Here is a 21,765-nt window from a genome sequence, read left to right as displayed (position 1 = left end):
ATAACGTACAATTTAAAGAACGCGACGAAAACAGAAACGGCAAAGCCCAAGAGATAAGGATAGATGCAGGCGAAATTAAAACACCGACAAACCGACGTGACACTTCGAACAAAATGAGCTTCAAAAGTTGTCTCCTTATTTCAAATGAAAATACGTTAAACACTAGCGCCATCTCTATAATGATTCGCTTACTACACTGACACAGAGAAGAAACTGCTAAATCCTCTTTATGTTTTTCTTCGCAAATTCTAGTGCGTATTGTTGTATGTACTTATGTTTTAGAAACTTATAAAATGATTTTCCTGGATGTTTTGTCCAATAATTCTCACAAAATCTTGCCTCACACTTCCTTCGTAATTTGTATTTAGAAAAGTTGTTTACATCGAAGCAGCAGTGAACAGAGCTTACTTTGACAGAAGTGTTCGCCTCACTGGTAAATGACAGTACTTTCGTGTGGGACACTTTTGTAACGCCAGTGTCACGTCGGTTTGTCGGTGATTAAAACGCGGCAAGCCAGAATTTGACATGGAGAGGGCAGATTCGTCAGTCTTCTGGTTAACGGTTTGAGTAGCACACGTACTTTTTGTCAAACTAATATTTAAATTAATTGTGAAAAAAGAGAATATATTTTAAAAAAATACGTTTTTGAAAAAAAGATAAAATTAATGGATTATGAGTGACAATCACGACAGATGCTGGACAGATCTGGTCTAAATACATCTTGCTCCTACCGAACACTACATATAAAATTTTGGTGCTCGTGCCGAAGTCTGGCAAAATAATCTGGCCACACTGGCCCGCAGGGTAAGGCTAGCTTTTTGGCGGCCACCCTCAAAAGCCCTCGCTCGAAACGTTAAAAACCGTCACAACCACTTAAAAAACCGTCACAACCACTTAAAAAACCGTCACAAAACCAAATCGGTGCGAGTTTCCATCGCTGGCGTCGTTTTTTTTAAATAAATTTTGACAGTTTTTGACGTTTCGAGCGAGGGCTTTTGAAGGGCCGCCAGAGAGCTCGCATTGTCCTGTGGGCAGAGTGACCAGAAATACCGAATTACATATGAAGAGTTTGAAGGAAAAATCCTATTTTTTATCATTGTACTCAGCCAAATAATCTTATCAATCTAAATAATCCGGCGAAAATCTAATGACAGCACGTTCGATAAAATCGTATCCGATGGAGTACTGCAGCGGCCCTAAGCTGCCGCATAAAACCCCGAGAAAAAGAACTTGCCACCACTGAGAAGAAAATGTCCATCTTAGTCTTTCTTTGACTTAGAATTCCTAGTACAATTTCACATCGACACTTCAGAAAGACCTGCATTTGTGTGACCTCTGAACCAAATCTAATGCATATCCTATTTCATTTCTTAGATAAAGGATGCATTTTCTCGTGAGATAGAACTTTCGTTTTGCGTATGTTATGCTACCCCCCCCCCCCCCCCCCTCTATAACCGCTTAACTCTTTTTTTAACTATGTTTCGAGTTTTAACTTACCGAAAACTACAGATAAAAGTTTGGTGCTCCTACCGAAATCTGTCAACATAATCTGGCCACACTGCCCGATCGTAAACAAACACTGCTTCGTCGACATGCCGTTGACGGCGGACGGGGTTTCATCGATTATGTAGAGGAATGCAATTCCTGCGCATCACCAGCAGAGTGCAGTTTCAAATTGGAGGGAAAAGCAACTGACAGGAGACCATTTTAGGCGAGCGAAAAAATCAGTCTGCTGACGCTGCACTCGTGTCGCCGATAACAGTTTTCCTCCTCCGTCAGGTAATAGGTGTGTCCGTGAACAGTGGTGACCGTTTTCCATTGCTGCGAATTTGTTCCACCTAGCTGCAGTATGTCGCAGCCAACGGTCGCGTCCTACTTCAACACACGCAAACGCGCAGCGCACGATACGCTTGGGGCGGCGGGCCGAAATAAGGTACTGGTACTGGAAAACTCCCCCGTAGATACAGTTGGAAACTTGACGAACAGTTCACAGAACTCGGATCACGAGGAGCTACGCTTCGTGTTTGCTAACAATACCAACTTTACTTTGAAGAACCTTGAAGCCGCCGTCGGAAAAGATAATGGCGCCGTCAGCGATCCGGCGGAGCTGGGCCGCCGTGTTACGCGAGCATCCCGGGCAATCAGACGCATCGGCCCGGTCGATCTGGACGAGAAGACGAAGGCACTGCTGGCAGCAGCCCAGCCGAAGCTGGTGTCGTTCGTGAAGAAGGGCAATCTGTCACCGCAGAAGCGCCCCCATACGGCCAGCCCGTCGAAGCGTCCCGCTGTGCCGGAAAAGAAGCTTGCTTCTCCGGTGAAGGTGGAACCCGTGGTAGCATCGGTTGTAGACTCCAAGCCGGTTGAGTTTTCGCCCCGCAACAACCTAAACAATGTAGCCAAGGCGCCGACGAAGGCAGGCGTTTCACGCACGCTCCAGCTGGGCAAGGACAAAGATGCCATGTCGCTGACGGACATACGCAACAAGCTGTTGCAGCATCCCCGCCTGCCGGAGCTGAAAACGAAGCTGAATGCCATACAGAGCGGGCTCGATAAGATGGATCGTCTGCGCAGGGAGCGTCTCGAGGGAACGAAGCCTTCCGTCTCGCCGGCGGTGGCTGCTAAAAATCTCGAGAAATTTGCCACTCTCGACGTGGAGGTGATGGTGAGGTAAGAAGCATGGTGACGCCTATCATCATTAGCCCTAATGAGCCTTTGTACGGGCGGGAAAGAGCGTCTTCCACTAATTATCTCTCATTTTTTTCCACAGCCCAAAGAAAACGATCGCCAGCCCTTCGAAGCTGCTGCGCACACCTACGAAGGATGCGTCGAGCTCGCCGGCCAACAATGTAACGCCCAAGCGCTTGTCGGCGCTGATGAGCCCGATCAAAGAGCCGACGGCCGGGACGCCAGTCATGGCCAGCCCGAAGAAGCTGCCCGCCTACCAGCGCTTCCACAATCTGGTGGAGGCGGGCGTTCCCACCCTGCAGCTGCCGTTCAAGTACCGGTCGCTGCTGGAGCTGTTCAAGTGCACCGACACGGTCTGCTCGATGCTGCACAACCGCAAGGAGCAGATTACGTTCAAGAAGCTGAAGCCGGCCGTCCAGCGGATGGCAAGGAAGAACTTTTTCGAATCCCATCTCGCCCAAATCTACTCCCTCTTCCCGGACGCGTTCACGCTGAGCCAGGAGATGACAAAGAACTACGGTTCGGCTACGAAGCACGAAACCTACCAGCTAGTGATTAGACCAAACATTGCCGATGCTCCCGAAGAGCCGGCGCGGAAAGCCGCGGAGGACGATTTTATTCGCACCAACACGAAGCCGGCTGTCAATTCGCAGTCACTGCTCGAACGCTACCAGCACTTCCGCCGCTTGCTGCTGGAGCGCACGAAGGACGCGCATCAAGCGTTCCTGCTGACGCTGGATCCACCGCTGAACATTGAGCGTAGCAAGATCGTCCGCTGGCACGTGGACTTCGATCTGGAAAACTGTCCCGACATCGAGAAAGCGGAACTGCCGCAGCCACCGAATGTGGAGCGTTTCTCGTCCGCCCGGGACGTACTGTCCACGGCCCGGAACCTGTTCAGCTGCGGCACCCCGATGGAGCGTGCGCTAGCACGGCTGGAGGAGAAAAAGAAGCAGGAAGCGGCAGTCGCCACGAGCGGAACTCCACAACCGACGACCACCGAGCCCGAGGATAAGAAACTACCGATCGGCATAAAAACGGAAAATGTGTCTGGTATTCCTAGCGCCACCGCCGCCTTACTGAGCGATCCCGCGGAACAGATGCTGAAAAATGTCCCGAAAGCACTGCTGGAGAAGATACGGGCGAAGCAGGCGGCCAAAGCACTGGAGCAGATGGTTAGGCGGCCGTCCCAGGAAAAGGAGGCGATGAAGTACAGCCGCCTGCCGGAGATTGCCCGCCACTTGCGCAACGTGTTCGTGACCGAGCGGAAGAATGTGCTGCCGCTGGAAACGCCCGTCGTGAAGATCGAGAACAGCTACCGGGGCAAACTGACGCTGCAGGAGCTGGAGGAGCACATCCGCATGATAGCGCAACTGGTTCCGTTCTGGCTGACGCTGCCGGAGGTGCGTAAGGTAAAGTACGCCAAAATTTCCAAAGACTGCGATCTCGCTAAAGTGATCGATGTGCTCGAGCGCAAGGCGAATGAGGTTGTACAGTAGAGTGAAAAGGGGCGAAGGAAGATTCTTCCTGTCCCCCTTACAAAACCCCAGTTGTTGTTACCGCTAAAGTGGACCGGAAACGCGTCTGTTTTTCCTTTTTACGCTTTTATCATGCTAAGAAGCGTATCATCGGCTATGCAATTTTCTTTCTTATGGTCTTTGAAACATAACTTCGTTTTAAAGTATTTTCATGCTTCTTTTTATTTCTCTTACCGCCTCTAGTTACATTGTAGATCGAGTTGCAGTTTTTGTTCTGCTGCTCGACGATACCCACTGACGAATAGATTGAAAATTTGATGATTCTTCGCAGTAGTTGATATCATAGTAGTTTAAATTTTACAACTTTTCCTATTTTCTTCCCCGCCACATTACCGCTCAATCGTTAATCTTTCTATGTGTTTAGAGGTAATCCTTGTGTTTGTGTGTTTTTGAAATTTGAAATAAATGTATAAAAAAACAGAACGGCTGTAGTTGTTTCCTTCGCATTAATCAAAGTGAATAGAATCACGTGAAGCTTATGTTTTATTAACTTTTTTTCTACGTCTCAATCGACAACGGAATCCATAGAACCTGATTCTTGGCCTGGCGCAACGTCCACCAGCGTCCCATACGATGTTCCTGTCCAACGGCCACCACCAGAAACTTGCCATCGCTAGTGAACTCGATCGCGTTCACGAACCCTTCCACGGGGATTTGCAGCAGCGGTTGAATCGTGCGCCGTTTGTTGATCAACTTCCAAACACGCACCGCGCCATCGCACGACCCGGACGCGACGATGTCCGAATTGGCCAGTACACCGACCGCACTGATCCAGTTCGGGTGTCCTTCGCTCTGCTGTCCGTGGGCTAGCTTGATGCGGTGGATGGGTTTCTTCTTCCCACTGCTCCACAGCGCGAACGATCCCTCGACCGAGCCGGACACGAACAGCTCGTTGCTCACAAACTTTACCGCCGAAAAGTCCTCCTCGACGGCGTTGAACACAAGCTGCGATTCTTCCGCCACCTTCCACACGCGTATCGTTTGGTCCATCCCGCCGGACGTGACAACACGCTCCAGCGCAAGCGCATCAATGCCGGACACCTGGCTCTGGTGGCCGTACAGCGTTTCGATGTAGACCATCTCCTCCAGGCTCCACACCTTCACCGTCCGGTCGGCACTGCACGAGAACAACTGGTACGAGTTCTGCCGGAACACGACGCCGGTGACGGCTTTTGCGTGTCCCTTGAGCGTGTTCTGCTGCACCAGCGTGGTGCCGTCCAGTACCTTCATCTCCTCAGTGCCGTCCGCCACCACCAGATACTTCAGGTCGTGCGATAGCGCGATCGCGTGTATGACACTATTTTTCACCTGAAAGCAAGCCGTTCGCTGTTTGGCGGCCACATCCCACCGGACCACCCAGCCGCTCTTGCAGCCAACGTACAGGAACGCATCGTCTGCGGACAGCGCACAGCAGGTGGGCGAGAGGCGCTGCTTCTTCCAGTGAAAGGAGATGGCTCGCTCGAGCTCGAATCCGGTGCACTTGGCACCGAGCGCTCGATGCACTCTACCCGTTTCTTTGAGAAAGGACTGCTTGAGTGTGCGGGCCATGCCGGTGACCAGTTTGCTCTCGTCCGCTTCCTCATCGTATCGCTCCTGCTCTTGCTCCTGTACCTGGCGCAAATACTGTTTGGCCAAACGTATACGCTTGTCCTGGGTGGTTTCGAGCGTGGCCAACTCATCCTCCACTTCGGCCTGCTTCTGTTGCTCCTTCTCTAGCTCTTCATCACTGTCGATATCTTCGTCGTAGTCCTGGCGCGATACTTTGGCCGGCGGAATGTCGCTTCCCTTCGGGCCGCCTTTTGAACGCTAAAAAGAAGGGGAGAGAGTAGAACCTTTACAAACCAATTCACAAAGCAAAGGAGTGGGATGGTTATACCTTGCGGTTGAACTTTTCATGCTGCTTACGGCCTGCTTTAAACAGGGACGTTTTAGTATTTCCAGCTTTGCTCATTTTGATTCTGAATTACGCGCACAATTCCTGTCCGTCGTGGTGGCGAAGAACAACAAACCGCATGGTTTGAAGGAGGCGGCACGCTGACAGTAGGTTTGTTTTGATTTTGTTTCGCTACGTAGTGGTTAGACGTCACTCGTCATTCTTGTCGGACGTGCTGTCGGAATTTACAAAACACGTGATAGATTTGAATTTAACGGTAAACTTACAATAAATGCCTTACAACGACGTTCAAAAGGTGTTGATTCACATCACGATCATTTTACCATATGGTGCTATTTTTGTTATGGTTCAAGTAAAATGTAGCCAAAAGCACTGTGTGATATAAAGTTAACTTGCTGGTAGAGGCTTGGGCGGCCTTATTATAACGATGGTTGTAGTGGTAAATAATTGTGATTGTAATGATAAATTGTAATCCTTATACCAGCCGGCCTCACAGAACAGTCGTCAACTCGTACGACTTAACAACATGCCCGTCATGGGTTCAAGCTCCGAATGAACCGTGCCCCATACGTACGACTGACTACCCTGCTATGGGCTATCAATTAATCTCTGAAAGCCGAGCTCATTAGTGGTACATGCAGATCTAAATCGACAACGGTTGTTATGCGAAATAAAAAAGAAAAATAAGAATTCTTAGACAAAACATAATTGTGGAAATTCGCTTCAATTCACCATGACCTCTAAATCGAACTTTCATTGGCAAATGTATGAACGAGTATGCCGTTTTATGTGTCAATGGATTTGTTTCATGCAACAAGTTCATTTACAACGGTTATAAGGCTACACAACCCAATTCCCAGGTGTCCCGTAACTTCTAGATGTATGCCAAAAGAAAGAGCTCCAAAATTCATACCCAATATCGATTTTATTCCAAACCTTTATTACTCCTGTAATCGATGTAGAATTTATTGTGATTTTTGTCTAGCCTGTGATGTAACTGATGCAGAACCCGTACCAGTCCTGGATTTCTTGGCGAACCCATATCTGCCCTCGAAGCCAAGCTCATCCCATGTCGGTCCTGGATCTTGTACTGTAGACATACCGGACCAGGAACTGATACTGGACAAATACTAGTCCTGGAACAGATGCTGAACCAAAATTGGTCCTTACACCAATTGTGAGCTCATAACGAGCCTGGAAATGATACTGAACCCATACCGGTCCAGAAACAGATCCCGAACGCATGACGGTCCTGGAATTGATACTGACCCTATAACTGTCCTGGAAATCAAGCTAATCTCACACCGGCCTTGGACCTATTCCTGAACGCATACAGTATCAGGAACTTATACTGATATTTGATCATTATTCCACTCCAGGCCGGTCCTGTAACTGATCCTGAACCCATACCGGCTGTGGAATACATTACGAATCCATGCCAATCTTAAACTCTTACTGGCCAAGAAACTGAAACTGAAATCATACCGCATGTTGGATCTGGCACAGGGGCAATACTGCTATTGGAACTGATCTTAAACATATAGTGGTGTTGAAACTGATCCTAAATCCATTTCGGTCCTGAAAATTCCTCGATATTTTTCTTCTTCTGGACGTAACGGAAAAAAATCTTAAACCAGTCTCAGTCTAGGAACCGATACAGTACCTATTCCGATCTAGAAATTGATTCAATACTGGACGATGAACCATTTCGGTAGATGATATGTAGCGTAGAACTCAAAAAGATACTAGTACACTTTTGTTGAGTGTATACATGTTTTCCTCTTTATTATAAAATAAACACTCTCTCTGTATGTTTTATAAATTGCTTAAAAATACCAATATTTGATGTACAAAACTATAAAAATTACAAAACCAACTTTAGAAGGCACATTATCACTCCAAATGCCATTAGCGGCGCCGCTCTCAATTCAACAATTCTTAATACTTACACAAGTTACACCACTAAAGCACAACGTACAGTAGCGGTATTATTTATTAGCACGATGACTAGGAACGCTGCGGGCACATGGGTGCGTTCACGTTTCTCACGTTAAGATTTCGCTATCTTGCGTAAACAGTGGATCAGCCTGGGCTTTCCTTCGCTTACGTAGCAGCACCGCAATCACCCTGAGAGATAGAAACAGAAATAGAAATGGAACATTTTCAAAAATGCTTGTTATACACTTGCGTCCACACACACACACACACACACACACACACACACACACACACACACACACACACACCACACACACACACACACACACACACACACACACACACACACACACACACACACACACACACACACACACACACACCACACACACACACACACACACACACACACACACACACACACACACACACACACACACACACACACACACACACACACACACACACACACACACACACACACACACACACACACACACACACACTCACCCAACCAGCACGACGTTGAGGGAAAATATTCCCGAAGACACAAAGTTAAACACTTGCGGGGACGTCGCCACCGTCGAGTTGTAGATGTACGTGAACAGTGGAGCCGACGCCAGCGAGACGGTGTTCGTCATGGCCATCGCTATCGAGTAAAACTTTGCAATTTCACTGGACGGTATGATGGCCGAACAGATCGCCATCAGTGCCGCCCCTTCGGTAGCCTTCAGCGGTGTGATACCAGTCGCTAGGAACAGTTCCCAGCCCTGCCGTGCCAGCCCTTTGATGAGTGCGTCGAGCGCATAGTTCAGCACGGACAGCAGCGCCAACCAGATGTCCGGAAGCTTGAGCAGCGTTTTCAGCACCGATATGCCGATCACGTTCCCGGCCACGATCGAAAGCAGCTCCACCGCCTGCCAGATGGTAAACTCCTGTATCGTCCACCCGAACTGGCGCCGGGTATAGAGGAAAAACACTGTCCCACCGCCGGCGCCCAGCACGGTTACGATACCGATCGAGATCGTCAGCCACACGATGCCCCGGTCGTAGAAGGAGCGCTTCTTGAAGAACGTGGTCAGCAATTCGGCCAGATGGCTAAGGCGGAAGATTTCCCGGACCTGTCGGTGCACCATGCTCGCGTCCGGTTTGATGCTATCCTCCAGGCAGAAGTACAGAAAGGCACAACTGGCGGACACTGTGCCCGCTGACAGGAAGAACATGGTCGGTACGTTCGTCCACTGCAAGATGAAGCTGCTCGACAGCAGCCCCACGAACGCACCGAGCATCGTACAGGCCTGCAATATACCGATCCGTACCGTACGGTTCGCCTCGCTCGTCGTATCGGTCAGATAGCTAAAAATGGCTGCCATCAGTACGGTACTACCTCCCAGGATAGCGGCCGGTATGTGTGCCACCACATAGCACCACGGATCCACCAGAAAGCGCTTAGACAGCAGGGACAGTATACCGATCATGACGTACGTTGTAATGAATCCGACCGCCGGCACAATCATGGCCGGTTTGCGCCCATACTTGTCCGACCAGGGGCCCATAAACAGGGCGCACAGGGCGGGCAGCACCGACATCAGGATCGTGTTCACCATCGTGATCTTAGCCGCGTACGGTTGCACGATCGTTTCCAGCTGCGCCACATCGGAGGAGTTGCTTCTGGTGCCGAGCTGGGCGCAGAGCGCTCGATCATAGCCGAGCGTTACGACGCACGATTGATAGATAATTTGATCGGCCAGCACCACCCCTGGGATTTTTGGTGAGAGAAAAAAAAAACACACACACAACATGACGGAAACAACAAGGAAAGTAGGGTGTCACTTTGCGCAAGTCACGCACGTTGATGGTGATTGCTTTGCGCGCGATAACAACGCAATTTGAACGCGACAAACACAGCTTCACAGGTGATGGTGTTGTTTTTTGCGTACCTGATACACTGAGTCCGAAGCAGAGCAGCACCAGTATCGGTTCGAAGGTGCAGAGACGATCGGTCACGCTGATGGACACTTTCCCGCCATCGGACGAGCAAGATGATGCCGATGGCGGTGGTGGAGGTGGTGGTGATGATGCTGCTGCGGCATCTGCTACTGCTGAGACGGCCATGGAGCTGTACCTTGGTGCTGCCAACAGTGGCGTGTCTTCGTCGCTACTGCGGCCATCGTCTAGACGGGGTGGCCTTTGCATATCGCTTCTCATGCTCGTCGCACTACTAATCCACCTTTGCACCTTTCCACACTTACACACACTCACACACCGTCGAACCGTGTCCCTCAATCCGCAGTTTATGTAAACTTTGGAGACGCGTGGACACTGTTTTATCGCAGCTAATACCTTAGATATCTTCACACACAGCACAACAGATAGGGACGGTGGGGGGGGGGGGGGGTTGTGACTCACACCATTAAAGAAAAGGTGACGTATTTTGGAACCACATAGACGCTAATAGACTAACATACAACCCAACACGTTTACACTCGGAGTCACGCTGTACGTCCTCCCGGTGTGGTAGCTATGTACGAAAAGGAAAGCGTCACGATCAGCATCACATTCGGAAGCTACTCCACACACTCCGGCCTAGAGAAGATCAGCATCACAACCGTCCACAGTACATTTGTGTACGATCGTTATCGATATCGGAAACAGTCTTAGTACTCGGGGGGCATGACTCGGTGTTGGTAAACTTGGTTTCTCAAGCGTACTCCGAAGCACAATGTTGCCGGAAGAACCCGGTCCAGACCAAGCCGGACCGATGCCGGATGATAATGTGTGATTGCGCAGCTGATGCGCGCAAGCGAATGGCGCTAGTAATCTCGTCTAGGCGCGCGCGACACGGTACAACCAACGTGCTCGTACGGTGAACCCGCTCTAACGGTACGACGAGCTTAGCGAATGTTTGTCCCGTTGCAACTCCCAAAACCCTGAAACACCTAGCACTCACAACAAAACCCAACTCGAATTGATGATATCGATGATGGTTTTGCCACCTGCCACCACCTCGTTCATGTGACGAACGGCAACGCGTGAATCACAGTCGCTGATAGCGCGGGAAGCGAGACGTTTGCGACCAATCATACCAATTACTAGCCCAACATTAGTGCGCTACGGGTGAATGGGAGGGATGAAGCACCGTGGGAGGTGGAAGTGATAACGATTCACAGGTAGGTATGGTACATTGATTGCACCCACCGCCATGGAGCCTAGCGTGCATCTAGCGATAGGGCGGCGGCATTCGGTGGTAGTTCGTCGTGCATTGTCTACCGAAAGAATGAAGAACGATGAGTGGTTGGGGAATGGTGGAGGGTGATAAATTGTGTTGTGTTATTGTGCCTCCGACAGTAAAGATCGTCACGCTACCCGCCACTGTGTTACTGTGTAGCGTTCTCCGGCCGCGTGCGGCATCTTATCTGCATCTGATAGACGCACTCTATCGCACACATACACAAACATCGAAAGGGTGTAATTTGTTGTAATCCTTTGATGATGAACCAGTTTCTTTAAACATTACGTACGCTGTACGCATCAAACAAAGGATCGGCTATTGATCAGTTACGTCTACAATGTTTACATAAATATAAGGGTGTGAGGATTAGCGAGGATCGAAGAGCTCATTTTCATAATGGTAAGCATTCTAAGGAATAATAAACCACGTCTTAGGTCATCTCTAAAGATTGAACACGTTTTTAACAATTACATGATCATATTTATATTTTTTCTTACGTGTACTCGGCAGTCTATCGTGTCCGAACCTATAACCGTAGCAAGGACTGACTATCCGGATGTCTGATATTGAATAATTCTCGAAAGCCCGTATAGACCGGCATGATCGCGTGGATAGTTACGCCAATAAGAAAAAAAAGTAGAAGAAGAAGTCCGGTGTAATTCAAAGCACAAAGAAGAAAAAAAGAAAAAAATGTGTTCTGATTAGAGAACAATGCCTGTTTTGAATTTTGATCAACAGACGAAATTGAAATTTATTCCGTAACGGACCATTGTTTCTAAAATAAAAAAAAAATAAAAATAGAAAACTAGCATAGGTGTTGCTAATTGTATTGGTTAAAACTACTGGTCACAACGATCTCTGTTATGAACATTTGAACGCTAGTTAGTCCTGGCGCTTTTGAATCCTATCATCAGAACCGTTTTATTTCTTAGTTGGTTCAACTAAGTTGGTCTTTTAATGTAGACTAGCAATCGAACAACTTCTGTCCTTAGATCTAGCGAGTATTTCACGATAACAAACTTTAAAATTCCTAATGAACGATGCTGGCACTACTGGCATAAAGAAGGAATTTACAGTTTCTGATAGTCCGTAGAACAACAAGTTGCCTAAAGAGTATAGGAAATAGCTAGCTGCTAATTATTTCAAAATTTCAAACATGATCTGTCACATTCACACACAAGTGAACCATAGTATCATTTTATGACTCGTTGCAGCTAAACAAACCTCAAGGCATAGAGCAATGGCGTATGAAATAATCTGTATTCACTGTACTCAAGATTGCCCTGCGCGGAAACGGAACCCCGATTCGCTGCCGGTCGATATCAATAAAACAAACAAAAAATCGATCGACTACAGCGCACACTTTTGCAAGATTTTGATAACCTACTCCGGAGAGTCCCTTGGCCAGACCAAATAATGATGCAGCGGAACAGACCAGAGCAGAAAAGAACGCGGGGCAGAATTCAGTGGTACCGCGATCACCATGGAAGAAGGACGCTCGGACAGTGTGTACTCCAGTGGCGAAGAGGACCTGTTCGCCAAGCAGAGCCTGATGAGGTTGCGCAATGCGGCCCGTTGGCGCGAGCAGGCCCAGTACATTAGCTTCGAGCCTGCCCTGCTGGTGTTTTGCTTTGCCATGAGCATCTCAGGTTGGGGAAGGAAAGTTGCAGTGCTACAGGACACACCAGTTTAATCCGTTTTGTCCCACCTTTCCCGCCGCAGAGGTCGTCCTGGCGAATCATATCATCCTGCAGACGTGCCTCGTGGAAGGGTTCGATCGTAGCGATTGTCAACTGCTCAACACGGACTCAAACTCCTCCCGGCGGGCGATGATCGAAACGCAGGTCCAACCGCTGGCGGCCAATGTGACGATGGTGATAGTGATTATAAAGTCGGTGGTTCCGGTCCTGAGTGCCCTGCTGCTCGGTGCGTGGTCTGATCGTTACGGTCGAAAGCCTGCCATGCTGATCGCGAGTGCCGGTGTGTATATTTGGTGAACGGTGAATGTGTTCGGTTTTTTTGTAAACAGGCCTCCATTACCATATCCTGTTGCTTCGTCCGTTTTCAGGCGTACTGTGTTCGTTCGTGCTGCTGACGCTGCTAGCGTTCCTATCGATGCAGGTCACTCTGACCCCATGGTATTACACTGCCGCTTATCTTCCGTTCTCGGTGCTGGGCGGCATGACCGTGATTACAGCGGCCGCCTTCAGCTACCTTTCCGACGTTACAAACGAGCAGACGCGCACGATGCGCATGGGCTTCATGGAGGCCTCCATGATGGCCGGCGCACTGTTGGGATTTCTGGCGAGCAGCTACATTGTGGAATGGTTAAACGTTGCCGCTACCTTCCTGATTGCCAGCGTGCTGATCCTGCTGGCGATCGTGTACATCGCCCGCTTCACCGAGGATAGTATCATTCTGAGCAACAACAACAGTGCGGTGGAAAAGTTGCGCGATCTGCTGTCTTGCGAACGGTTGCGCGAGCTTTCGGGGACGTTTTTCATGCGCCGGTCTGGTTATGTTAGAGAGATACTGTGGTCGATCGTGCTGCTGACCGGACTGACAGAGCTAGCCGGTGGTAGTGGCGGAGTGTTTTACATGTTCACGAGACGAAAATTCGGCTGGGATTTGAAGCAGTTCAGCTACTTTCAGTTTACCGATGTGCTGATCATCATTTTTGGCAATGTAATTGGAATACCGATCCTGAAGCAGGTAAGCGCAGGGGATTTTATTTCATCAAGAATAGGTACAATAAGCCCCCTATTCCATAACTTCAGGTACTCCACTGTTCGGACACCACCGTAGCGATCGTATCGATCGCCAGCTACATCGTGGACTCGCTGATCATGGGCTTCGCAAGCAGCGGATGGATGCTGTATTTGGCTATATCGGTTACAGTTCTCAAGGGAACGGACGGTGCGGCACTAATGACCATCTGTTCTACGATACTGCCCGCCGGTGATATGGCCAAGTTCTTTACCATGGCGCTATCGCTAACTGCCGTCGTGCCGCTAGTGTCTGCCCCATTGTTTACGTTCGTGTACAATGCCACTATAGAGTCGTTACCGGAAGTGTTCAACTTTGTGGCGGCTAGTGTGTATGGTGCAGCGCTGTTGTTGATGTTGTAAGTGGTTAGATACCTTTGTAGACAGTGTATTGTTTTTAATGCATTTTATTTGTGTGTCTTTCTTGTAATTCCAGCATCATAACGCATCTCATTAGACGGTTTTATCAGCCAGAATTGTTATTATAGATGCAAACAAAAAAGTGTTTGGGACCAATTATATAAAAAAAAATCGTTTAATTCTTTTTTCTTATATTTTTCAAATGAAACATTCATACAATCAAATAAAAATTAAATAATTTTTTTTTTAATTTCCCTCGCTTAATCTAACGGATACCACTGTACGCCGATCAGCTGAAGGCTGTCAAAAGGGATTACACTTTGTTTAGCGTTTGTTTTGGTCGTCCCTATTTCAGCGGGTGAAGTGGTATTGTTTTACTTTGGTGGTAGTGGTGGTGGTCGTGGTAATGGTCTTGGCGATGATAACAGTGTACAGAGTAAAAATATTACCACCAGCAACAGTATCACCAGCCTCCTCCGCGAAGGGTTGTTTTTATTAGCGCACTATCTCGCGCTGCGTCGTTCTGCAAATGCGAAGGAATGCGTAAGTTTGCTGCAGCTTCTACTCAGTGTTGCAACAACTGCATCAAGAGGCAAACGGCTTACCCTATCTCCAGCCAAGATCGGATTAGTCGTAAAACTGTTCAATAGTTGCGGAGCTAAACAGTACTAACCCCCCACTTTTACTGTACTCGCTGGTGCTTCAACTCGCGTTATTGAAAAAGTTCTTTGTGTTCAGTGAGTGTATGTATGAGTCATCAGCAGGGGCACGCGAAACCGTGTAATCTTCTATTCTTAACCACGGCCGGACAAAAACGCTGTTAAAAGATAGCGGAAGGAAGGAAGTTCACTCGGTAGGGGCGTTGTGTCGTACAGTCGAAGTGGAAGATCTTCTGTGGACAAAGCCAGCACTTGATGTAGTACGGCCGGACCGAAAATGGACGAAAGAGAGGCAACAGATGATCGGCTTCCGGTGGTTGACCTTGGGCCAGAACCAACCCAACCGCCCAGGCTGGAGCGAAAGTATCGATATTTAATCTTAGAACCCGCCGTACTGCTGATATTTTTCGCCTGGAACGTTTCCTGTAAGTATTGCTAGCAAGCCGTTGTCAAGGTTACGCGCATCTAGTAACTGTTCCCATCATTGTAGCTGCTGTCTTCGCTAATCAAATCGTATACCAGACCTGTACTGGCGCGTTCGGGAAGAACAAATCGCTCTGCGATCTGCTGGGCACGGAAAATGAAACGGAAGAGATCCAGCAGCTGGAAAAAGCGATCCAACCGTACTCGGCCAACATCCTGATGGCGAAATCGCTGGTCGAATCGATCATCCCGGCACTGGGCAGCATGTTCATCGGTCCGTGGTCGGACCGGTACGGCCGCAAGCCGGTGATAGTGTCGTGCTTTACGGGTGCCTTTTTAACGTACGCGATCGTGGCACTGATCAGCTTCCTGTCCATGTACTACACCATCAACCCGTGGTACTATGTGCTTGCCTCGATCACGACGGCGCTGTCCGGTGGTACCTGTGCGCTGATTACGGGTGTATTCTGCTACATTGCCGATGTGACGGTTGAGAAAACTCGCGCGACCAAGTAAGTCTGTCTGCCGTTTTTATCATCCAACAATTGGTGATTTGATTTATTTTTTTGTGTATCTAGAATGGCTATCGTGGAGGCTGCCGTATTTACCGGGCTGCTGGCGGGAACGCTAAGCAGCAGCTACATACTTCGCTGGACGAACGGTACGACCGTGTTTGCGATCGCAGCCGGGGCCGTGTTTGTTGGCCTCATGTACATCATATTCTACATCGAAGAGAGCATTAAACCGAACGAGCTGAGCGAAACGAACAACAGGGCGCGGGAGCTGTTCCGGCTCGATTTGGTGTCGGAGCTGATGCAGACGTGCTTTAAACGGCGCCCGAACTATGATCGTTTGATCATTTGGTTGGTAATATTAGCCCTTGCGGCCAACATCTTCGCGATGGGTAAGATAAGCGTTTTGCACTCGTTCGTGAAATTGCATCTGAAGGCGAAGACGTGCAGCAATCTTACCTCGCACTTTCCCTCTCTTCTAAGATGGCTCCCAAACGGTGTTTCTGCTGTTTCTGCGGGAGCGCTTCGAGTGGACGGTGAAGGATTACTCGTACTACGATGCGTCGGCTATCGTATTTATGATTATTGGCAACACGGCGGGCCTGTACGTCATTCGCAAACTGTTCAACCCGTCCGTCACTGTGCTGGCCGCCCTCGGATACTGCTGCTACGCGATCAACAGCACCATTCAAGCGCTGGCCTCAGAACCATGGCATTTGTACATGGGCACAGCGATTTGCTTTATGAAAGGCATTGCGGGACCGATGAGCAGAGCCGTCATCTCAAACACGGCACCGCCCAATGATATTGGTAAGATTTTCTCTCTGACAACGTCGATTGAATCGATCACGCCGCTGTTCTCGGCCCCGCTGTACACGTTCGTGTACAAGAGTACCCTCGCTTGGTACCCGGGCGCATTTAACCTAATCACTGCCACCGTCTACTTCACCTGCTCGTGCCTTATGATGTAAGTACAGGCAATTTGTCGCTAATTGAAATCAGTTTTATTTATTTGGTCCATTTTTCTCACTTTTCAGATTTGCCAAGATTTTCCAAAGTATGTATCAAACGACTACATACACGTCAATCAATTAAGTAAGCACAAAAGGGGACCTTTTATTTACACCATTAACAATTTCTAACACACTCATGGGATGTTGGTACCACTATCTTGATTCTCTGAAGATATTTAGAATGTGATAAATAAATTATTTTAATACAGCTTTTAGGCTTATGATATGATTGAAAAATATTGAGATTAAGTAATATTATTAATGAATTAAAGTTAATGAGGTAGGATTGAAAAGCAACATAAAACACAACATATCGCGTAATATGAGAAGACAAAGCAATTAAAGATGGCCTAGAATATGTCGTCACATACGTACTTACTTTCTTATCCGGCGCTACAACCGCTTTGCGGTCTTTGCCTGTCTCAGGAGTGTCCGAAACCGCTCACGGTCTCGCGCCTTTGTCTGCCAATCCGTTATCCCGGCCTTAATGGCGGATGCTTCCACGCCATCCTGGCACCTCGATTTGGGCCTTCCACGCAACTTCTGTCCTTGTGGACGGCCTAAAACAATCCATCCGTACAACATGGCCGGCCCACCGAATCCTGGCGAGCTTAATATGCTGCACGACAGTGAGGTCGCGTGAGTACACCTCGTATAGCTCGTCGTTATAACGGCTCCTCCATTGTCTTTCCACACATATGGGGCCAATGATCCTTCTGCGCAGTTTCCCCTCGAACGCGGCTAAGGGGGTTTCGTCAGTTTTGGACAGTGTCCATGTCTCAGAAGCGTATGTGAGTACCGGTGCTATATCACGTAAGTTAGTTATCGGTCACGCCTACGTAAGTTAGGATTTATTATTGCCAAGGCCTGATGTTGCCACCATCAGTTTGGGCCTAGTTTATATACAGTCCGATGTTCTCTGTCGACTGCCACGTTGCATAGAAGACAGGCAAGCCAGTCCCCCAGGCGCAGACCTTTGGTGGTAGCAAAAGGCTCTGAGAGTTTTTCACCCACCTTCACCTGGAAAGTGACGTTGGTCATATTCATTCAAACAAGTCTTATCAGTTTGGCCGGAATCCCAAATGAGCTCATAGCTCCGTACAGTGTTACCTTTGCTATGTTATGGCTTTGCATTCAATGAAGAGATGGTATGTGTCGTGTCTGTATTCAGCCATCTTCTCCTATATCTGCCGCATGGTGAAGATCTGATCAGTGGTTGATTTTCCGTTTCGGAATCCTCTTTGATAATTTTTCGACGTGAGGGACAAGACGATCCTGAAGTTGTAGTCCAAACTGTCTCGCTTCTTGTATGTGAGGTACATGATGCCAAGATTCCAATCACAAGGCATCGATTCGCTATCTTACACCTTAGTAATAATTTGAAGAATCTCGTTTTCTAGTTGTGCACCTGCATTCTTGATGAGTTCAGCTGCAATTCCTTCGGTTCCGGGTGCCATGTTATTTTCCAGCCGACGGATAGCCTTTCGTGTTTCTTCTATGCTAGGTGGCAGTAGCATGACACATGACATGTCTAGTTAAATAAAAATATTTATGCATAATCGTCCAAATTGCATATTATACATTCGCTCATCGGAAATTATTCTCATTTTGCCTTTGTTATGGTCGAAGATAAACACGAACAGTACTGTCAAATTGCACAAATAAAACATGGCCGCCCAAGACAGCCGTTGAGCTCACCTGCATTTCCCACCAACATTGACTTTGAGTTCGACAGATGACGCATTCGACAATTGTTCGGGAAATCGTAGAAAAACATAAGTTGCTTTCAGTTTAGAAATTTGTTATTTATCGTCTGTGATTGCCGTGAAAACCGTCGCTAGGTTTTCTTCACCAGTACACCCAACAGCGCCAGCACAGTGAAAAAACGATGAGTTTCTTCGGGAAGCTGTTTTCGGGGAAAAAGGGCGAACCAGCCCCGACACCGAGCGAAGCGATACAAAAGCTGCGAGACATAGAAAATATGCTCACCAAAAAGCAGGAGTTCCTAGAGAAGAAAATCGAGGTCGAGATTGATACGGCCAGGAAAAATGGTACCAAAAACAAACGAGGTATGTTTCCGGAAATGCGTGGTGTCCGATTTGTGCAAGTGTGTGCATGTGCAGGTGGTGGTTGTCTTGTGGGAGCGGGTCGCTATTGTCCACTGCTCGATGAGTCATAATGTTTTCGTTTTGTCAACAGCGGCCATCCAGGCTCTGAAGCGGAAGAAGCGGTACGAGAAACAGCTACAGCAAATCGATGGCACACTTTCGACGATTGAAATGCAGCGAGAGGCGCTGGAGAATGCGAACACAAACGCCGAAGTGCTGAAGACGATGAAGAAGGCTTCCGATGCGCTTAAAGTTACCCATAAGGATATGTAAGTTGGAACACCCGTGGGCCTTTGTGTTGCGGGGCAAACGTTTTCATAGCTTAGCTAACGCCCGGCGTTGTTTCCTCATCCACCCCCCCCCCCCCCCCATTTTTAGGAACATTGATGATGTGCACGATCTGATGGATGACATTGCCGAACAGAACGACATTGCGAACGAAATTTCCAATGCCGTGTCCAGTGCCGTCGGCTTCGGCCAGGACATCGATGAGGACGAGCTGGAGAAGGAGCTCGAGGAGCTGGAGCAGGAAGAGCTGGACAAAGAGCTGCTGGGCGTGCAGCCAGAAACGGACGAGCTACCCGAGGTTCCCTCCACGGACTTGCCGGCCAAGGCGAAGGAGAAGGAGAAAAAGAAAGGTACGCAAGGTTTGCTCACGGTCAACTTACTAGCTTTTGGCGAGATGGCTGTTGTTTTGGTGATTGTTCATCCTGTCTATTGCAATGCACGATGCGTCGATTGCAATTTAGACCATGTCCTTCAAAGTGGTGATGGTAATTAATAACGCTCCCCCCCCCCCCACCCCTTCCGGTCTCTCATTTTAGCTGCCGTCGCCGAAGAAGACGATCCGGACATGAAGGAGTTGATGTCATGGGCAAACTAATTCTGACCGGCTCAGGAGGTGATGATCAGTCAACCACACACACATATTGCATAAAAGAGAGGACCGTACTCTTTTTGTGTGCAGTTTGCTTACATTAGTGTTTAATTTTGTGCGAAGTTAATCCACTTACATTTATTATTTGCGTTCGTTCGCCTGGATGCAGGATGCTATCCGCCGACAGTGTAGAAGACAATTTCCAGACAGACACAACAGTCAGACCGTGTTTAATATGTTTATGAGTTTGTTTTTGTAGTGAGAGGGGAAGAGTCGCGTTCAGCGTCATTTGGTTTCGGCATATGGTTTTGAAACGAACTGCAATCATTAGCATGTAGTGCAGCTGAATGTGATGCATTGCACAGAGGGAAGAAAACCAGGCGGGAAAGGTACCGGAATGCTCGTGAAAAGGGAGGATCGGATGGACGTGAAAAGGACGTTTGTTTGACTAAACAATGGGTGCAAGTAACAAAACTCGATCAAACAAACTTGTGCAAATAAACGAAGAAATGATCAAAACAGGTATCTGTGCGTTGTAAGTACTGTGCAGTGGAGATACATTAGGCTAAAACGATACCACAAGCCACATACACACTAACTGACGAAGAGATTAATGTTGGCCCATATATTTATGACACAATGCTTTCCTTAACCTTGAGACTAACGGACAAATGTGAACATTCATGCGTTCGACCGGGGCGTAAACTTCAGAATGTAACAATCGTTGTGCCTGACTTTCGATTCGATTCATTACGTCACGCACGTACATCGATGGGACAATATGCGAATGCACGCGGCCGAAAGTGGGGTAGCGCATGACACTTTACCCGATTGAACCCGTCGAGCATATTAATTAGGTGGGTTTTATAAGCTACCTTTTCTATGCACCCGGGATAGTACCCACAAATTGCTAGCTTATGGTAGTGCTCATTTCACTATCAGTAGCGAAAGTGGCCAGTTGCCGAAAGGGTGTGCGCTATTGCATTCCAGTTGTTCAATATGAAATCAGTAAGTGTGATCCATTTTTTTAGTGATGACGGTTTTAAATCATTCCTCGCATCGTGCTTTCCACTCTTTTACAGATCGTGCTGTGGATCGTCCTGTTGGCAGTGGTACAACAAGTGTACTGTTTCTACAATCCGTTCGATTACAATTTAAATCTGCAGAAATTTGAATACTTTAAATATCCACCCATTGGCAAAAGAGGCCCTCCGGTGCGTGATGCCTCGGTAGCGCAAAAGGCACTGGCGGTTGTGAGCTATTTTCACAACTTGATTGCTGGCCATCCGGTGCAGGAGATGCGCTACTACATTCCGTTCGATCCGAACCGTGCGCAGCAGCTACGAGGCGCTTATCAGCGACAGTTTGGATATCGGGGTGAAAATTTGATCGCTCTGATCGGTAACGGCTATTCGCCGCAGGCTTTGCGGTACTACGGAGCGATTGGGAAGGATTTTGGAAAGTACTGAGAAGAAGTGTAGTGTTAGTGTGCTGGTAGTGTATTTATTTATATTGTACAAATTACTGCGAGGAGTCTGAAATGGTAATAAAAAGTACGGTGCCTACAATTTGAAATCACCTTTGCTACATCTATTGCACGACATCTGTTGTATGACAGTATTCGACATCTGTTATACTGGTTCGTAAACAAGCTGTTATACTGTTTGATCTGTTGCCAAGAGGAACTGACCGCAGATTAGTATTGATGATAACTATCTATTTAATTTGTAAAGCCGTCAAACAAATGAAAAATTTTGAAAT

General features: G+C 48.0%; 7 protein-coding genes across 10 annotated transcripts; 5 read left to right on the top strand and 2 right to left on the bottom strand.

The window, feature by feature from the left end:
- Window positions 1–1,504: 1,504 nt before the first annotated feature.
- On the top strand, window positions 1,505–4,638 carry LOC121591512 (DNA replication factor Cdt1). Of its 2 annotated transcripts, XM_041912112.1 has the most exons (3): window positions 1,505–1,933; window positions 2,054–2,667; window positions 2,768–4,638. In XM_041912112.1, the coding sequence occupies exons 1-3, from the start codon at window positions 1,850–1,852 to the stop codon at window positions 4,182–4,184; spliced, it is 2,115 nt and encodes a 704-aa protein (XP_041768046.1). In that variant the 5' UTR covers window positions 1,505–1,849; the 3' UTR covers window positions 4,185–4,638. The 2 variants fall into 2 exon arrangements, with proteins under 2 accessions (XP_041768046.1, XP_041768045.1); XM_041912111.1 differs by having other exon boundaries at window positions 1,505–2,667.
- A 14-nt stretch (window positions 4,639–4,652) lies between these two features.
- Window positions 4,653–6,266, bottom strand: LOC121591516 (U3 small nucleolar RNA-interacting protein 2). Its single transcript, XM_041912116.1, has 2 exons — window positions 6,100–6,266; window positions 4,653–6,029 (listed from the first exon to the last, which is right to left on the bottom strand). The coding sequence occupies exons 1-2, from the start codon at window positions 6,172–6,174 to the stop codon at window positions 4,722–4,724; spliced, it is 1,383 nt and encodes a 460-aa protein (XP_041768050.1). The 5' UTR covers window positions 6,175–6,266; the 3' UTR covers window positions 4,653–4,721.
- On the bottom strand, window positions 6,118–10,992 carry LOC121591513 (proton-coupled folate transporter-like). Of its 3 annotated transcripts, none has more exons than XR_006004545.1 (4): window positions 9,996–10,992; window positions 8,566–9,814; window positions 8,067–8,244; window positions 6,118–6,331 (listed from the first exon to the last, which is right to left on the bottom strand). XR_006004545.1 is itself a non-coding variant. In XM_041912113.1 (3 exons), the coding sequence occupies exons 1-3, from the start codon at window positions 10,261–10,263 to the stop codon at window positions 8,163–8,165; spliced, it is 1,599 nt and encodes a 532-aa protein (XP_041768047.1). In that variant the 5' UTR covers window positions 10,264–10,992; the 3' UTR covers window positions 7,868–8,162. The 3 variants fall into 3 exon arrangements, 1 of the variants encoding a protein (XP_041768047.1); XR_006004544.1 differs by lacking the exon at window positions 6,118–6,331 and adding an exon at window positions 7,877–7,972; XM_041912113.1 differs by lacking the exon at window positions 6,118–6,331 and having other exon boundaries at window positions 7,868–8,244.
- Window positions 10,993–11,448: 456 nt separating this feature from the next.
- On the top strand, window positions 11,449–14,620 carry LOC121591514 (proton-coupled folate transporter-like). Its single transcript, XM_041912114.1, has 6 exons — window positions 11,449–11,686; window positions 12,502–12,936; window positions 13,010–13,267; window positions 13,356–13,999; window positions 14,065–14,411; window positions 14,489–14,620. Exons 2-6 carry the CDS (start codon window positions 12,771–12,773, stop codon window positions 14,538–14,540), a joined length of 1,467 nt encoding a protein of 488 aa, XP_041768048.1. The 5' UTR covers window positions 11,449–11,686; window positions 12,502–12,770; the 3' UTR covers window positions 14,541–14,620.
- A 133-nt stretch (window positions 14,621–14,753) lies between these two features.
- LOC121591515 (proton-coupled folate transporter-like) lies at window positions 14,754–17,227 on the top strand. Its single transcript, XM_041912115.1, has 5 exons — window positions 14,754–15,496; window positions 15,562–16,006; window positions 16,073–16,398; window positions 16,490–16,973; window positions 17,044–17,227. Exons 1-5 carry the CDS (start codon window positions 15,349–15,351, stop codon window positions 17,099–17,101), a joined length of 1,461 nt encoding a protein of 486 aa, XP_041768049.1. The 5' UTR covers window positions 14,754–15,348; the 3' UTR covers window positions 17,102–17,227.
- Window positions 17,228–18,745: 1,518 nt separating this feature from the next.
- On the top strand, window positions 18,746–20,525 carry LOC121591517 (charged multivesicular body protein 4b). The gene is made up of 4 exons (XM_041912118.1): window positions 18,746–19,088; window positions 19,219–19,396; window positions 19,506–19,765; window positions 19,952–20,525. The coding sequence occupies exons 1-4, from the start codon at window positions 18,908–18,910 to the stop codon at window positions 20,008–20,010; spliced, it is 678 nt and encodes a 225-aa protein (XP_041768052.1). The 5' UTR covers window positions 18,746–18,907; the 3' UTR covers window positions 20,011–20,525.
- A 101-nt stretch (window positions 20,526–20,626) lies between these two features.
- LOC121591518 lies at window positions 20,627–21,571 on the top strand. Its single transcript, XM_041912119.1, has 2 exons — window positions 20,627–21,012; window positions 21,087–21,571. Exons 1-2 carry the CDS (start codon window positions 21,004–21,006, stop codon window positions 21,471–21,473), a joined length of 396 nt encoding a protein of 131 aa, XP_041768053.1. The 5' UTR covers window positions 20,627–21,003; the 3' UTR covers window positions 21,474–21,571.
- Window positions 21,572–21,765: the final 194 nt, after the last annotated feature.

This window comes from Anopheles merus, chromosome 2L, assembly GCF_017562075.2.
Source record: "Anopheles merus strain MAF chromosome 2L, AmerM5.1, whole genome shotgun sequence".
NCBI lineage: Eukaryota > Metazoa > Arthropoda > Insecta > Diptera > Culicidae > Anopheles > Anopheles merus.
Note: the sequence above shows the minus strand (reverse complement) of the source record. Positions and strands in the feature narration are given on the sequence as shown.

Coding starts and splice junctions, on each gene's coding strand:
- LOC121591512 (XM_041912111.1), top strand. CDS start 1,850: ATGTCGCAGCCAACGGTCGCGTCCTACTTCAACACACGCAAACGCGCA. Junction 2,668..2,767: donor GACGTGGAGGTGATGGTGAG/GTAAGAAGCATG, acceptor TTTTTTCCACAG/CCCAAAGAAAACGATCGCCA.
- LOC121591516 (XM_041912116.1), bottom strand. CDS start 6,174: ATGAGCAAAGCTGGAAATACTAAAACGTCCCTGTTTAAAGCAGGCCGT. Junction 6,030..6,099: donor ATGAAAAGTTCAACCGCAAG/GTATAACCATCC, acceptor CCTTCTTTTTAG/CGTTCAAAAGGCGGCCCGAA.
- LOC121591513 (XM_041912113.1), bottom strand. CDS start 10,263: ATGAGAAGCGATATGCAAAGGCCACCCCGTCTAGACGATGGCCGCAGT. Junction 9,815..9,995: donor CTTCGGACTCAGTGTATCAG/GTACGCAAAAAA, acceptor CAAAAATCCCAG/GGGTGGTGCTGGCCGATCAA. Junction 8,245..8,565: donor CTCAACGTCGTGCTGGTTGG/GTGAGTGTGTGT, acceptor TCTATCTCTCAG/GGTGATTGCGGTGCTGCTAC.
- LOC121591514 (XM_041912114.1), top strand. CDS start 12,771: ATGGAAGAAGGACGCTCGGACAGTGTGTACTCCAGTGGCGAAGAGGAC. Junction 12,937..13,009: donor CTTTGCCATGAGCATCTCAG/GTTGGGGAAGGA, acceptor TTCCCGCCGCAG/AGGTCGTCCTGGCGAATCAT. Junction 14,412..14,488: donor GCAGCGCTGTTGTTGATGTT/GTAAGTGGTTAG, acceptor TTGTAATTCCAG/CATCATAACGCATCTCATTA.
- LOC121591515 (XM_041912115.1), top strand. CDS start 15,349: ATGGACGAAAGAGAGGCAACAGATGATCGGCTTCCGGTGGTTGACCTT. Junction 15,497..15,561: donor TTTCGCCTGGAACGTTTCCT/GTAAGTATTGCT, acceptor CCATCATTGTAG/CTGCTGTCTTCGCTAATCAA. Junction 16,007..16,072: donor GAGAAAACTCGCGCGACCAA/GTAAGTCTGTCT, acceptor TTGTGTATCTAG/AATGGCTATCGTGGAGGCTG.
- LOC121591517 (XM_041912118.1), top strand. CDS start 18,908: ATGAGTTTCTTCGGGAAGCTGTTTTCGGGGAAAAAGGGCGAACCAGCC. Junction 19,089..19,218: donor TGGTACCAAAAACAAACGAG/GTATGTTTCCGG, acceptor TTTTGTCAACAG/CGGCCATCCAGGCTCTGAAG. Junction 19,766..19,951: donor GGAGAAGGAGAAAAAGAAAG/GTACGCAAGGTT, acceptor CTCTCATTTTAG/CTGCCGTCGCCGAAGAAGAC.